We start from the raw sequence: 13,390 nt of genomic DNA, 5'->3' as shown, positions 1-13,390 counted from the left end.
GAACCAATGCGCTCATCGCCTCGCTGCCATGATCGTCCAAGTTCATTTGAACAACTTCGCACTAAACCAAACTCTCGGAAATTGACAGGGCCAGCTCCAGGGGGCTTGACTAGGCCCGAGGCAGTATGGATCAGTTCTATCTGGCGTCATGCTATCGAATCCGGACAATGGAAGTTTCCGGTTAGGCCGTCATAGGTTGAAGGTGCTCGCCCCCAAATCTCGAGCTTCCGTTGTCTTTGGTCTCCACTTCGTCCGTCCCTGTCCATGGCCACGGTGACGAAGCCGGCGCACTTGCAGCTCTCCTGTCCAACTGATTCGTGCTTTACCTGTCTGCGTTCGCTGGTTGGCTCACTGGGCCCCCCCTCCCTTTTGACCCCCCGGTAGTTCGCCTGCGCCGGCCCACTCCCCGGACCTGGTCCCCGTACTCCGTACTTAGCCCGTCAGCTTGACACAAAGCCACGAGAGAGATAGAGAGAAAAAAAAAAACAATGGTGCTCCACTACCACAACGAGGCTGGCATAATGGGACCCATATGATTATTGTTTCCCACCCGGGGAGAGGACCAGACTAACTACGCCGACACGCTAACCGGGAGATCCTGCCCAACGCTTGCCCTCTGTCCAGCCTGTCGGAACGGCGACCAACTTGACTTTCATTTTGGGTCTTAGCAGGCAAGGTGATGGATCATGGGTCCGTCTCCCTGGCTCTCACCGCTGGATGTCAACGGTTCTGGCAAAAAATAATATTAATAAAAAAGGAAACTAGTCTTATTACTGCGTCCCCGGTCCTCTTCTTCTTTCTCTTTTCTGTTCTTACTTCTAGGCTTTAAATCATTACACATACTCTTTCGCCCACGCTGGTTATTATCATCAACGGGGGATTGACACTCGCAGCGCTCATATACACCGTCCTTGTTAATAGTAGTTGGTTTTCAAAAAGCTTTTGAATCAACTACTTGGAAAGACTCAGAGGCGACTGCTACAACTAGGGTTGTCAATTGCCGAGAAATACGAGGACGCACGCAGTCGTCCACCATTCACCGTGGCGACTCTGGGTATCAGCGTGCTTCCCGCACCTCATCCCGGCCCACTGCATTCGCCAAAGCTGTCTTCGCATCATTGTCATTCTCACCACCATCCTCTCTTTCAAGAACGGGACGTTGAAAGAGGGGGGGCCCGGTCATGCCCTGACTCGCGCATACCTGCCGACGAACACCCGGATTCTATGTCGCAGAGACCTCTGCGCCCAGGCTCATGGTCCGAAGATGTGCCTCAGTCTGATGCCGAGCGTGCTGGGCCGGTAGGCAAGGCATCGCGAAGATCTCCTCTGCGCACTCGTCCACAGTCCTGGCATCCATATGGCCCTGTGGAACCGCCGCTGGACTCTTCAACCCAGCTGCGCCCTATCGGCGTCCATGCCATCTTGAATCATCCCGAGCAGGCTACAGCCGAGGCTGGCTCCCGTGGGCGTCGGGAGTCCTTGGGATTGCCGGCACCGTCTTCTTCTCCTCGTTCGCGTCAGGGCTCTCTACCTTCAGCTCGGCCGGTGCATCCTCTCGCCCAGCAGCGGCCATTATCTCCCAGAACGCAGCCACATTCCATGCTGACTCCGGAGTCACCATCGGCTCGGTTTGTAGGCGGAGCCGCCAGAAGCTCGGGTCCATCCAGCGTTGTCCAGTCACCGTTAATCTCGGTATCTCAAGAACCTTCAAGGCACCCAGCCTCCACCTCACCATTACCCTTGGATTCCATGCTCAGACCAATCACCTCATTACCTCCAGCTTCCACTTCGCTGCATTCAACCCCGACCCTGCACTCGCGGCGGTCCAGCAAAGGCCCAAGCCGGCTCACCACCCCAAACTCCCAGGAAACAAGCCCAACAACACCGCATTCCACGTCCGGACCGTTCTCGCGCGCCTCTCCCGCCATGGCGCCCGTCTCCTTCCCTCCCAGCGTAACCGCCTACTCGACTGCACCGCCTTACGGTCCAGCTGACCCCATGAACAGAACGGCTGGCCCGCGGCCCGCTGACGAAGGAGGCGTGGGACTGGGACTGACCGCACAGAACACACAGTCCCTGGGCGGCGGCGGAGTGTTGATTCCGTGCGTTTTGGACTTGAAGTCCGGCTCGTCCACCCAGGCAGAGAAACGCAAGGCAAACAGCGACGCTTCGAGGCGGTTTCGTACTCGCAAGCGAAATGAGATGCAGCTTGAGCTGCGTATCACCGCACAGGAGGAAGAGATCCAGAAGAGTGGCGGGATCATACGTCGTCAGACGGAGGAGATTCGCGCCCTGATGCGGCAGCGAGACCATTATCGGTCTGAGCGAGACTTCTTTCGTGATCATCTCAGCCGTTCGGGTTCCTTGAACCAACTGCCTGCCCGGCCAGCCTCGCCCCCTCCGCCCACGCCTGCTCCTGCTGCTGTCGCCGTCGCACCAATGGAAGCAGGAACGACACCCGGAGGAGACCTCTCACGATCCGCATCCAGTTCGCAGCCAAGCTCTACTGGGCCAGTTCCATCAGCGCACTTCCCCGATCCCGCTCGTCCCCCGGGCAGCTGGACGGGCAGTCCAACGCCATATTCGCCTGCACCACCGACACACCGGGGCCTTGCGCCTGCTGGACCGCCTTCCGTGACGGGGGGCCTCTGCCTCCACTGCAGGGGGCGTGGCGACAATAACCTGTGTTTTTCCTTTTTGTCTGTGTTATTCTTTTTAATCCCCTCTGCTGCCCGGAGGAACACGGTCGCTGGCATGACCGCGGCAGAGGGTGTTGTCGTGATCTCCATTAGCGATTCCAAAAAGCGCCTTGTCTGCTTCGGCCGGGTGTATTAATATAGTGTCTCTTTGTGTATTTGTTGTGTGTCCCTGGGGGATTGAATATATACGAATCTATAAGGTCGTTCATTATTTACTTAGATGATAGACAATGGTAGAAGGTACCTGTGTGTACCTGGAGATACCCTATCGTCTGCGAACAATGCGACAGTGGTCAAGTACCCGCAAGTCCCCGCCTGTCACCGGCCGACCGTGGAGACTAAGCCCACGTCCACAGGGGCAACCCTCCGATTGGTCATCCACCAAATCCCATTTGGACTGCCTTGTTTGCTTCCTTTCTTTTGCTGTGATTCCTTCTCTTCTCTCCTTCTCTCCTTCTCCAGCATGCTCCTTGCCATCCAAGGGACTGACCTGGTTGCCCCCCAGTGGTCAACAAACACCCATTGAAACCTCCCTTCAGGAACAGCCGATGGCGGCATCCGACTCCGGTCAAAGCGCAGTCGCGGAGAAGGAGGGGTTGCTAGATGGCGGACGCACTGGCTCAATGCGCCGGAAGCCCACGAGGACCAGGGTTGTGGGCACTCTGGGGCTCCTGGGCTGTCTGTTGCTGACGGCCGTGTACCTGGTGACCGAGTATAGTCACCTGCGCAACCAACTTCCCTGTTTCCAGAAGGTGTGCGACACTCCCCGGCAGAGGCACAAATGCAATACCCGTAGTGGCGGATACCAATGCTTTGCACCTGTCTCCCACCGCTGGGGCATGTACTCGCCCTACTTCTCGCTTGCCTCGGAGTCCAGTCTCTCGGGCGATGTGCCCCCGGGCTGCCAGATCACATTCGCCCAAGTGCTCTCCCGACATGGCGCGCGGTATCCCACTGAATCTAAGAGCTACAAATATGCGCAGCTTGTCGCTGCCATCCAAGCCAATGTATCCTCATTTACGGGCAAGTACGCTTTTCTGCGGTCATACAACTACTCGCTTATCAGTGAGGACTTGACTCCCTTTGGCAAGGACCAGATGGTAGACTCCGGTGTGGAATTCTATCAGCGGTATAAGCCACTCGCCGCACAGACAATCCCTTTCATCCGCACATCTGGCTCGGACCGGGTGGTACTATCAGGCGAGAAGTTCATCGAGGGATTCCAGAAAGCCAAGGACCGTGACCAGAATGCGAATCCCCAGCAACCCTTCCCGGAAATCAGTGTGGTGATCCCGGAAGAAAGCGGCTTCAACAACAGTCTCGATCACGGCTCGTGCCCGCGATTTGAGGACAGTGAGTTGGGCGAACGGGTCGAAGACCACTGGATTGCCATCTTCGTGCCGCCTATCCAGCGCCGACTGAGACATGATCTCCCCGGTGTTCAGCTTTCCAGAAGAGACGTGGTTCATTTGATGGACATCTGCCCGTTTGACACTGTCTCGCGCACCCCCGATGCGAGCGAGGAATCCCCCTTCTGCGCCCTCTTCACTGACCACGAGTGGTCCCAGTACGACTACCTACAATCTCTGTCCAAGTACTACGGCTTCGGCGGCGGCAACTTCCTAGGTCCGGCACAGGGCATCGGTTTCGTCAATGAGCTAATTGCCCGTCTGACACAATCTCCCGTCCAAGATGACACAAGCACAAACCACACCCTCGACGCCCCCGACGCGGCCTCTTTCCCTCTGAACGCGACTCTCTATGCAGACTTTACTCATGACAATGGCATGCTCCCCATCTTCTTCGCACTGGGTCTGTACAACAGCACCGCCCCGTTGCCTACTTCGCATGTTGAATCCGCTGCAGCCGCCGGCGGGTATTCCGCTGCGTGGGCCGTGCCATTCGGGGCTCGCGCTTACATCGAGATGATGCAGTGCTCCGATGAACAGACCCAGGATGGCGACGATGGTACCCCGGACGAAGAACCCTTCGTCCGCGTCCTCATCAACAACCGCGTCGTCCCCTTGCACGGCTGTTCCGTTGACGACCTTGGCCGCTGTCGACGGGGTGACTTCGTCCGCGCACTGAGTTTCGCGAGGGAGGGTGGGAACTGGGACCAGTGTTTTGCATAGGTCATTTGTTTGTCACTTCCCGGGAGGTCTCATTGCATCGGGGTTCTTGTTGATAGGACAAGCCTCGCGTGGTAATAGCCACAAAAATTTGTTATGCATTTTTAATCCGATACGAACTACGATTGCGAGACACTAATATTAGGTGTTTCCTTAATTTTCTAAAGTTAATAGAGCTAGGGCGAAATTATCAGAATGTGATGCACTTCAGTCCATAATCTGGTATCAACCTTGCTTTATTCTATTCACGCTTCATAGAAAACAGATTCTCTAGCTATAAACACAAGTACGCACGCTAAGATGTAAGATGCACGGTGTAAAAAGCCATAAATGATTCGTCAGAGTCGGACAGTCTCATGGTTCCTCGTCTTATCTCGAGTAGAAAAGAGAAAGACAACATATCTCCCATCCCATGATCCATCCACACGTGGTTGATATGCACAAAGCAAGCATCGACCTTTGGTATTCAACGGTTTGTTCTAATAGACCCCAGTTCGGGGCTGGAACCAAACGATCTATAGATGTAGGTATATGTAACAGACCCTGAAGCTGTCACGACCGATGCCCATTATGCAGAACGCTAACGTGCTGCGAAGTAGAAAGCACCCACGCCTCCCAGAGAGCCAGCTGATCGCGCCGGACATGAGAGCCGTCATCGCCGACGTCATCAGCCGACATAGCGCGCAGTTTCTCAAGAGACAGGATCTCTGTCGAGGATGTTCGACGATGCTGTGCGTACAGTGTGGTAGTGGTAGGTGTTGGGGCCAGGTCCCGATCTGGGAGGAACTCTGTCGAGTGCGGCGAGGCGCGCGCCGCTAGAGTCAGGGACGAGAGAGGTGGTAGTAGCTCAGGGAGGGCGGGTCGGATACCTCCATCTGTGCCTGTTTCTGGATCGTCGAAGACCTCTACTCCGGATGCTGTGGCGAGAGCATCGAAATGGGAGGTATAGTCGATATCTCGGAGGTCCAAGCGGTCTAGTTGCTCCATTTCTGTGCGGAGCATAGAGAGGACATCGCGCCAGCGACCGCCCGGACGAAGGTAAATTCCTGCAAGGCGGAAAGAGCGCAGCTGATGTCTATGGCGGCGCGCTAGGGCTATGATCTCGTCGGAATCGAGGCGCCAGCCTTGCAGGCTGAGCGTGCGGAGTGTCTTCCAGCGGATATGGTGGAACAGCGCTTCTAGGTCCAGGTCAAGAGGTGTTTTGTTGGGGAATCCCAGGTGGATGGCGATGAGGTTCTTAGCTGCACCGAAGAACCGGTGGAAGACGCCTGACAGGTCGGCCATTGTGGTGGTTATGTCGGTCGTTGCGTGGAAGTTGATGTCGAGACTGGTGAGACGGCCGCCTAACGCGGTAAGAGTGGTCGACGGCGCGCGCAGGAGCCGGAGCGTTGCCTCGGGGCTGATTTGGGGTCCTATGAAGCGGATGGCGTTGCATTTGGAGTCGAGGAGGGCGATCCCGAGATTTGTTACTGCGCGCGAGCATGCGGGCTCCCAGTCGAACTGCACGCTTCTTCGGAAGTTGTGGTCGCGGAGGACATCGATTAGACGATCATCGGCCGCATCTTGTAGACGAAGCAGTTTTATTTCTTGTAGCGATACAAAGGCCGGGAGTGCCCGCCGGAGCCCCCATAGATCGTACCCGGACTCGATGAGGTCGTTCTGGTCCCGCAGTCGCCGAGAGTGTATTTGCGAGAGCGGCGCCATGTCTGCGCTTAGTGCTTGCAGCACGCGTGCCCATCCTGTGTTCAGGTATTAGTTTGCGGATTGTGCTGGTGGGGGCGTGTGAGTGAAGCACGAAGAGCCGGTACCGCTTCCTTGATAAAAGGGTCGCACCATGTACGTGACTGTTTTCACATAGCAGGCCAGCTGCATGTCCAGCAGATCTTCCAGCCGCTGAAAGCCATCTCGGGAGAATCGCAGCACAAATCGAGAGAATTTGCGCGGGGATCCAATCCGCATGAAGCGCTTGCATACGAGTCGAAACCGATCGAGGTCGGAGGTCTCGCCGGGCTCCATGGCGGGAGAACTATTGGAATGGGGTTTGCTGCCATTCGCAGCCTTTGATTCGGGACCGAGCAGGAACGACAGGATCTCGCTCAGGAGCTCGTCAGCGAGGTTATGAATGTGCCGTGGCTGGTGATCCATGATTGGCGCGCATTGGGGCAGCCGAGTTACCGGCTGCTAGGGGCAAAAGCATCACCATGGAGGGGGAAGAGGAATAGAAGAAGAGAATCAGCTCTGCCAGGAGCGGAGAAGAATCAAGCAGATCAGAGCAAAAGCGAAAATGACATGCAGTTTTGGGGGCAAAGAGGGAAGAAAAAGAGAGGGGTTAGGGGCCGCATAAAAAGAAACGATCAATCAATAATAATTAATCAAACAACTTGTACAGATCGAACCAGTCGATCCTGCAGGGCTGGGCGCGTCGAGGACAGCTTCTCACCACGTCCAACCGCGCCGGGGCTGATCATCTAAACCCCGGCCTAGCGCGCAGCGTCGCGCTGACACTTTGCGAATCCATTGGCGTCGATTGCACCCAGGAATCACATGATCGACTCCGTCTGCGGCCAGCCAGCGCAATCCTGCAGCAGGTTGAGACGGTCGGCTTGTATTGGTTGGGTGTTGGTGATGATGACGGGTGCTGGACTAGTGAGTTAGGGTTGCGGCCTACCGAGTGGAGGGGCTAGGCGGGGACAGTCACACCCGCGAGTGACGGACTTGCATGTTTAGTGAAGGGTATCTGCCCTAGATATCCGCATTTACTTTGTGTGTGGCATATTAGTAAAACTGTGACACAGTATACAAAGCAGCATTGCTCTTGACGAGCATCAAAAGTTTCTACAACCGTGGAACCAGCTAATCTATTCTACTACAAAGTATTTCTATAATTCTAGGCTTCTAGAATTTAAGAAACAGTTTCCCCTACCCCCATTCGCTTATAGAGGAAACGTGGCCAATACACAAGATAATTTTATAGTTGCGTGGATAGAGCAATATCTACATCTAGGTAATGCAGCGAACTGAAAGCTCACATGCCTTTCAACAAAAGTATCTAGGTAGTTCGACAGGGGATATCCTATTTGTATTTGAAGGGATTTCACAGGCTTTACAAGCCCAATATAATATCTTTACGTACGATTCTGCAGAGGATCAATTCAAACGGTAATAGTACCATCAAAAGGGCTTTAAGAGCTGCAAAAATAACTCCTTTGCCTCCATTTACAAATACATTTATAAGAACAATGGATCTACCTTGCGCACATGGTATCTCTAGATTGTTGAAGAGCAATCAAGCTATTCAATTAACAGATATCCACCATTTCTGGCGAATTGGCCTAGACGAGGGCGAATCAGAATATCTTCCACAGAGCCACTTATGCCTTTGCCAAAGCCTAAGAAACGGAAGCGGGATTAGGTAGAGCAAAATACTGGAGAGCCTATACAGAAGCGGAAGAAGGCAGCGCCAAAGTGCTCTACATGTGGGGAAGTTGGGCATACCCACGAAGATCATGTAAATATTAGAGAGAATGGAATTCTAATGCAGATCACTTGTCATTTTTTATTGTGTAAGGTCCGAAATTACATAATAAGGAGTGTCCCTATCAATTCCCTGTCCCTAACAAAAAGTGTTCTGTTTCTATCAATTCCCCATAGGATCTGATTGGTCGTACGTGCGAACTGCCGGCCTGGCTGTTGTGTGCTTGGGCGACCAATTAGATTACGCTCCATTCTGATTGCTAGAACATTTTGAGCACAATTTATGCGTATACCATAAAACCCCTAGGAAGTTTAAGTTATTCACATTCTAAGAAACATATCCAAACATTCCTCTTGTAATAATAAAACTTCTAATAGACAGTTAGAGCAAGTCACTGTATTGATACTGATACAGAAATATTGATATTCCTAGTGTATGCGAGTCTTGGCATTGCGGTTTGAGAAACAATGAAAGAGTGTTAGTGGTGGCACCGGTTTCGAGATGCACTGTATACATTTCTCCTACACCTTGGCCAGGTTCATTCGCCGCCGCCGGATCTCAGTGCTGCTCAATTTCGACTCAAAGTCGTCCGGAGACGCGGCCTCACCGGCCTGCAGCACATCCACCTCGAAGATCTCCAGCCTCTTCCACCCCTTCTTCGCCCGCTCGTCATTGACTGCCGCGCCTCCAGCATGAGTCTCTCGGGACACGACCAGCGCGCTGAGGTCCTCATCGGTAACGGTCGGCCCAAATGGATCCGATATCTCCTCAAACTTGAATGACAGATGCGGCTGTCCGGTCATCTCAACATGTCTACACTCAGAGCCTGCTACACTCACTTGTCGGATACAGGCATTGTTCTCTTCGGTCGAACGAAAGTTCATGATGGCGATCAGGAAGCGTGCGGTGCTCTCATATCGCTCGTTGTAACTCTCGAGAAACTCGGCATACTTCTTATTCACCAGCAAAGCAGGTCCCGTCACCCCGATGGTCAGGGATTTGAGTGGTTTGGGATCCGCCTTTCCAGGTGGCTCTAATGCCAGCGCGGTGGCTGTCAGCAGAAGCTTGTGGCCCAGGTGAAGATGGTCGAATGTGCCACCCACCACCACAGAATGATGGGGGCCGGATGCGTGTTGGCTGTCGGGAACCAGCAGAGATGGAGGGAGTGTCCAGTGAGTGTTGCTGTATATAGCGTGCATCTTTTTATACATGTAACTCCTGTTTGAGGGCTCGGCATGATTGGCAAAAGTGCTGGCCAGGTTCTGGCCATCAGGAATATCTGGGTAGAACACATAGTCCCACGAGCGCTCGGAGGTTGCCAGGCTCTTCAGAGCCAGAACCGGTCCAAACTCTGGACAGTCGATCTCGGATGATGTATGATCCACGAAAATCACACGGGTGTCAATGCCACCGGGTGCATCCAGCTCGATGTTTTTGGCCGAGCACACGGCACCCACCAGAGTATAGATGCTGGTCAGGTAGCGCTGGAGCTGCTCAAAGACCTTGGCCCGTGGTCTGTTTGCTGGGGCAAGCAGATCAGGAATGGCGAGTGCAATATCCAGCGAGGCCATGCGAGTGGAGCCATCCAGAATGCGGACGATTCTGGCATAGACCTCGGCCAACGGGAGTGAGAACGCATCCTCCACCGGGCCGAATGCAAAGGATGGGGGTGGAGGAAGCAGCAGCAGCGCTGAGGGTGAACGCCTGCAGAGTAAAGCCATGGTGATCGGAAATCGTTCGAAACACCGCCGGCCGGTCACTGGGAACTGTTGTCTTGTACATTGCGAGCCGACGAGTGGGAGAGGAGGCTGAGTCAGCCCTGGCACTTGGTCATGCTCCCACCCCCAAGTTGTGTGCCTCGACCTGTTTACGCTTCCTCCGTCGGGCAGAATGCCATTGTGAATCCCCCCTACTTGATTTTGGATCTGGAATGGTCCCTGACGTCCTTGCCTCTTCGCTCAGAGCTGTTTCTCTGCCCGTCCGCTGCTTCCCCCGCCATCTCAGCCCGCCCGCACCCGCTGGCACCGATCCACGACAGGGAATCAGTGGAGCTCGCCCGCGGACAATAGATCGGTCCATCCCACTCGTCGCCCTCCCCATCTAGTGCTGGCTGCACCATGTCAAACCCTGCACAGACCTTCGACTCCCCCCGTCGCTCAGCTATGTTCGGTCGCCAGCCAGAGGAACTTCATATCCCATCCACCGGGCTGATTAACTCGAGCCTGTCGCGCCAGGCCTCTTCTCAAGAATACACACCCACTCCTGACGCCAGCGCCTCTGTCCCATCAATAAATGTGCAGCAGCTGCCGTACGCAGGCGCTAGTGGAGGCAACGGTAACAGTGCCCTGCCTGGAGCCCTCCAACCAGGAGGTCTCAATCGTCCCCCGGCTGTGTCTGCCAACACCGCCCCATCAGTGTTGCCTACCCTGCCACAACAACAACAACAACAACAACAACAACAACAACAGTCACAACAAAGCAATCGGTCTAGCATGATCAACTCACACGGACATTCTCGATCCAGCCCTGCGGGGTTTGAGCAGTCGCTGTACCAACAACACAGTGCTCCAGATGACTCCAAATTCCCAACCTCTCCTGGGGCTTTCCCACCGCACACCCCGCAAGGATCCAAGTATTCGCCCTTGGGACTGGCTGATATTCGACCATCGGCGGACCATCTCTTCGCTGGCTCGCTGATGAGTCCCGGCTCGTTACCATACAACGGAGATAACCAGGTGCCAAGCAACAGCAACTATTTGGCCCCCTGGCCCATATATGCAGTAGATTGGTGCAAATGGCCCATTACGGGAGGTTCTGGCTCCTTTGGGGGCAAACTGGCCCTGGGGAGCTATTTAGAAGATAACCACAACTATGTTCGTGCCTCTTCCCCCCAGCTGCTTCAATGATACTAACATACGCTTCCAGATCCAAATCATTGACACACACTGGTCTCAGCCAGATCCGGACACCCCAGATGCCGCCGCGGGAGAGATCAAACTGGATTATGTGAAGACCGCTGAGGCAACGCACTCTTACCCAGTAACTCGGATTCTTTGGGAACCCCCATCATCCCAGAAACAGTCCACTGATTTACTGGCTACGTCTGGGGATCACCTTCGGTTATGGTCACTGCCCAATTCTCAACCCGTACCGAGCTCGAATACCATCACGCGTCCCACGGGCCAACAAAGTTCACCCGCATCCAAGCTCTCCCCCTTGGCCCTGCTTTCAAATTCGAAATCCCCCGAGCATACCGCCCCGATCACATCCTTAGATTGGAATACCATTTCCCCAAGTCTGATTATCACATCCAGCATCGACACCACCTGCACCATCTGGGATATTCCTACATTAACTGCCAAAACCCAGTTGATCGCCCACGACAAGGAAGTCTACGATGTGCGTTTCTGTGCGAACAGCGTCGACGTGTTCGTGAGCTGCGGTGCTGATGGCAGTGTGCGTATGTTTGATCTGCGAAGCCTCGAACACAGTACCATCATCTATGAGCCGTCCGACAAGAACGAAAAGCGCAAGTCATCTCTTCCATGTTCAAAATTTAAAATACTAACTGCCTAGATAGCGATGAGCCCCGGCAACGCCAGCCCATCTGGTCCGTCACTCAACGGACCCTGGCCTCCGCCTCTGCTGCGGATTGCAGGTACGCAGCTTTGACTTTTTCAATCCATATGACAGAAGCTAATTGGCGACCACAGCATCTCCACACGACGCCCATCTCCTCGCCACTTTCTCCCAGGACTCCAGCGTCGTTCGTGTTCTCGACGTACGCCAACCGGGCCAGGCCCTCCTCGAGCTCAAGGGCCATTCTGCAGCACTCAACTGTGTCGAGTGGTCACCAAACCGGCGTGGCGTTCTAGCTTCCGGTGGCGATGATTCCCTTGTCCTCCTCTGGGATCTGATCAATCAACAAAACTCCACACCTCTCTCCCCACCCGTCGCCCACACTCCCGGTGCCCCGTCTGTGACTTCTGACCGTGGCCCCGCCGCCGCTTGGCAGTGTGACTACGAAGTCTCGAATATTAGCTGGTCCCCACAAGGTGGGCCGAACCACTCGGGTCACCCACGGGAGTGGCTTGGAGTTTGCGGCGGAAGAGGCATTTGGGGCGTTGCGCTATGAAAGCCAAAATTCATTTTCTTCGCTTTTTTTCCCTCCAGGTTCAAGGATCTTAGGGTTTATTCTTTTGTGATTTTTCCTGTCGTGTTCTCTCTCTTGCATTAGATGGGTTTTCTCTCACGCCTTGATCTATTTCTCTGTCGCCAGCACAAACCCCTTTGGAACATTTCCCGTTCATCTTCCTGGCTTCTTTGTCCTTGCTATTGTTCCTGACGGTATTCTCTGTCTCTGCATAGTGTCGAGTCGAGCGAGAGCCGGTCGTTTTTAAGCCTTATTTGTGATTGGCTGTCATAACAGATAGGCCTTCCGCTCGATTTGTTTCCTGTCGGTACGAGTGAACGAATAAATGAAACATACATCGAAAACTTAAAACCCTAGTAAGGTCCCAAAACAAACTCCTAGGATGTATTAGTTGTGTCGGTGATCCGTCCGCCTGCCCCCCGACCGCCTGCCGTACACCGCGATCCTACTTCCTATCTGGGCATAGCGCACGACACCGCCCGCCCGTCCGGGCCTAGCGCCGTTCTCGCCGTTTTACCGCTCCGTTTCCACGACCGTCCATCTATAAAAGCCCCCGTCGCGCCGCTTCGTCAGAGCAACGCACTTCTTCCTGTTTTTTCCCACGTCCCTTCTCTTCTCCGCCCCCACCTCACCCTGGCCCGCTGGGCCCCTCAGCTGAGCGCATGGGCCCCCTTTTCGGTGGCCTCCGCAGGATGCCGCGCCATGCGAATCCAGAGCCGGTCTATGTGTGCGCTGTGAGCCACGAGCTCGCCGCGTGTGTCATATTCGCTCTTAGCTAGTTGCTGACATTTCCTTTTTTGAATCTCTGCACCTAGTGATGTCCCAATCCCAGGGATACGAGTCTTGATCTCATCTTTTTCCTATGCGAAGAAGACATTCCCTTCTGCTGCTGCAGCGATGCGGATTCGCTCCTAGCTGCCTTGGCCCACTAACA

General features: G+C 54.4%; 6 protein-coding genes across 6 annotated transcripts; 3 read left to right on the top strand and 3 right to left on the bottom strand.

Annotated features, from left to right (window-relative positions):
* Positions 1–1,224: 1,224 nt before the first annotated feature.
* On the top strand, positions 1,225–2,835 carry N7510_007306 (uncharacterized protein; the record flags this gene model as incomplete). Its single annotated transcript, XM_056979231.1, has 1 exon — positions 1,225–2,835. One exon carries the CDS (start codon positions 1,225–1,227, stop codon positions 2,833–2,835), a length of 1,611 nt encoding a protein of 536 aa, XP_056832274.1.
* A 412-nt stretch (positions 2,836–3,247) lies between these two features.
* Positions 3,248–4,831, top strand: N7510_007305 (histidine phosphatase family protein; the record flags this gene model as incomplete). Its single annotated transcript, XM_056979230.1, has 1 exon — positions 3,248–4,831. The coding sequence occupies one exon, from the start codon at positions 3,248–3,250 to the stop codon at positions 4,829–4,831; it is 1,584 nt and encodes a 527-aa protein (XP_056832273.1).
* Positions 4,832–5,380: 549 nt separating this feature from the next.
* On the bottom strand, positions 5,381–6,973 carry N7510_007304 (F-box domain protein; the record flags this gene model as incomplete). The annotated part of the gene is made up of 2 exons (XM_056979229.1): positions 5,381–6,567; positions 6,637–6,973. The coding sequence occupies 2 exons, from the start codon at positions 6,971–6,973 to the stop codon at positions 5,381–5,383; spliced, it is 1,524 nt and encodes a 507-aa protein (XP_056832272.1).
* Positions 6,974–7,292: 319 nt separating this feature from the next.
* On the bottom strand, positions 7,293–8,554 carry N7510_007303 (uncharacterized protein; the record flags this gene model as incomplete). The annotated part of the gene is made up of 2 exons (XM_056979228.1): positions 7,293–7,492; positions 8,497–8,554. The coding sequence occupies 2 exons, from the start codon at positions 8,552–8,554 to the stop codon at positions 7,293–7,295; spliced, it is 258 nt and encodes an 85-aa protein (XP_056832271.1).
* A 270-nt stretch (positions 8,555–8,824) lies between these two features.
* Positions 8,825–10,024, bottom strand: N7510_007302 (putative pantetheine-phosphate adenylyltransferase; the record flags this gene model as incomplete). Its single annotated transcript, XM_056979227.1, has 1 exon — positions 8,825–10,024. The coding sequence occupies one exon, from the start codon at positions 10,022–10,024 to the stop codon at positions 8,825–8,827; it is 1,200 nt and encodes a 399-aa protein (XP_056832270.1).
* Positions 10,025–10,420: 396 nt separating this feature from the next.
* Positions 10,421–12,438, top strand: N7510_007301 (uncharacterized protein; the record flags this gene model as incomplete). The annotated part of the gene is made up of 4 exons (XM_056979226.1): positions 10,421–11,176; positions 11,229–11,832; positions 11,884–11,961; positions 12,017–12,438. 4 exons carry the CDS (start codon positions 10,421–10,423, stop codon positions 12,436–12,438), a joined length of 1,860 nt encoding a protein of 619 aa, XP_056832269.1.
* Positions 12,439–13,390: the final 952 nt, after the last annotated feature.

Source organism: Penicillium lagena (genome assembly GCF_028827675.1).
Source record: "Penicillium lagena strain IBT 129212 chromosome Unknown utg000005l_segment0_segment0, whole genome shotgun sequence".
NCBI classification, from domain to species: Eukaryota; Fungi; Ascomycota; class Eurotiomycetes; order Eurotiales; family Aspergillaceae; genus Penicillium; species Penicillium lagena.
Note: the sequence above shows the minus strand (reverse complement) of the source record. Positions and strands in the feature narration are given on the sequence as shown.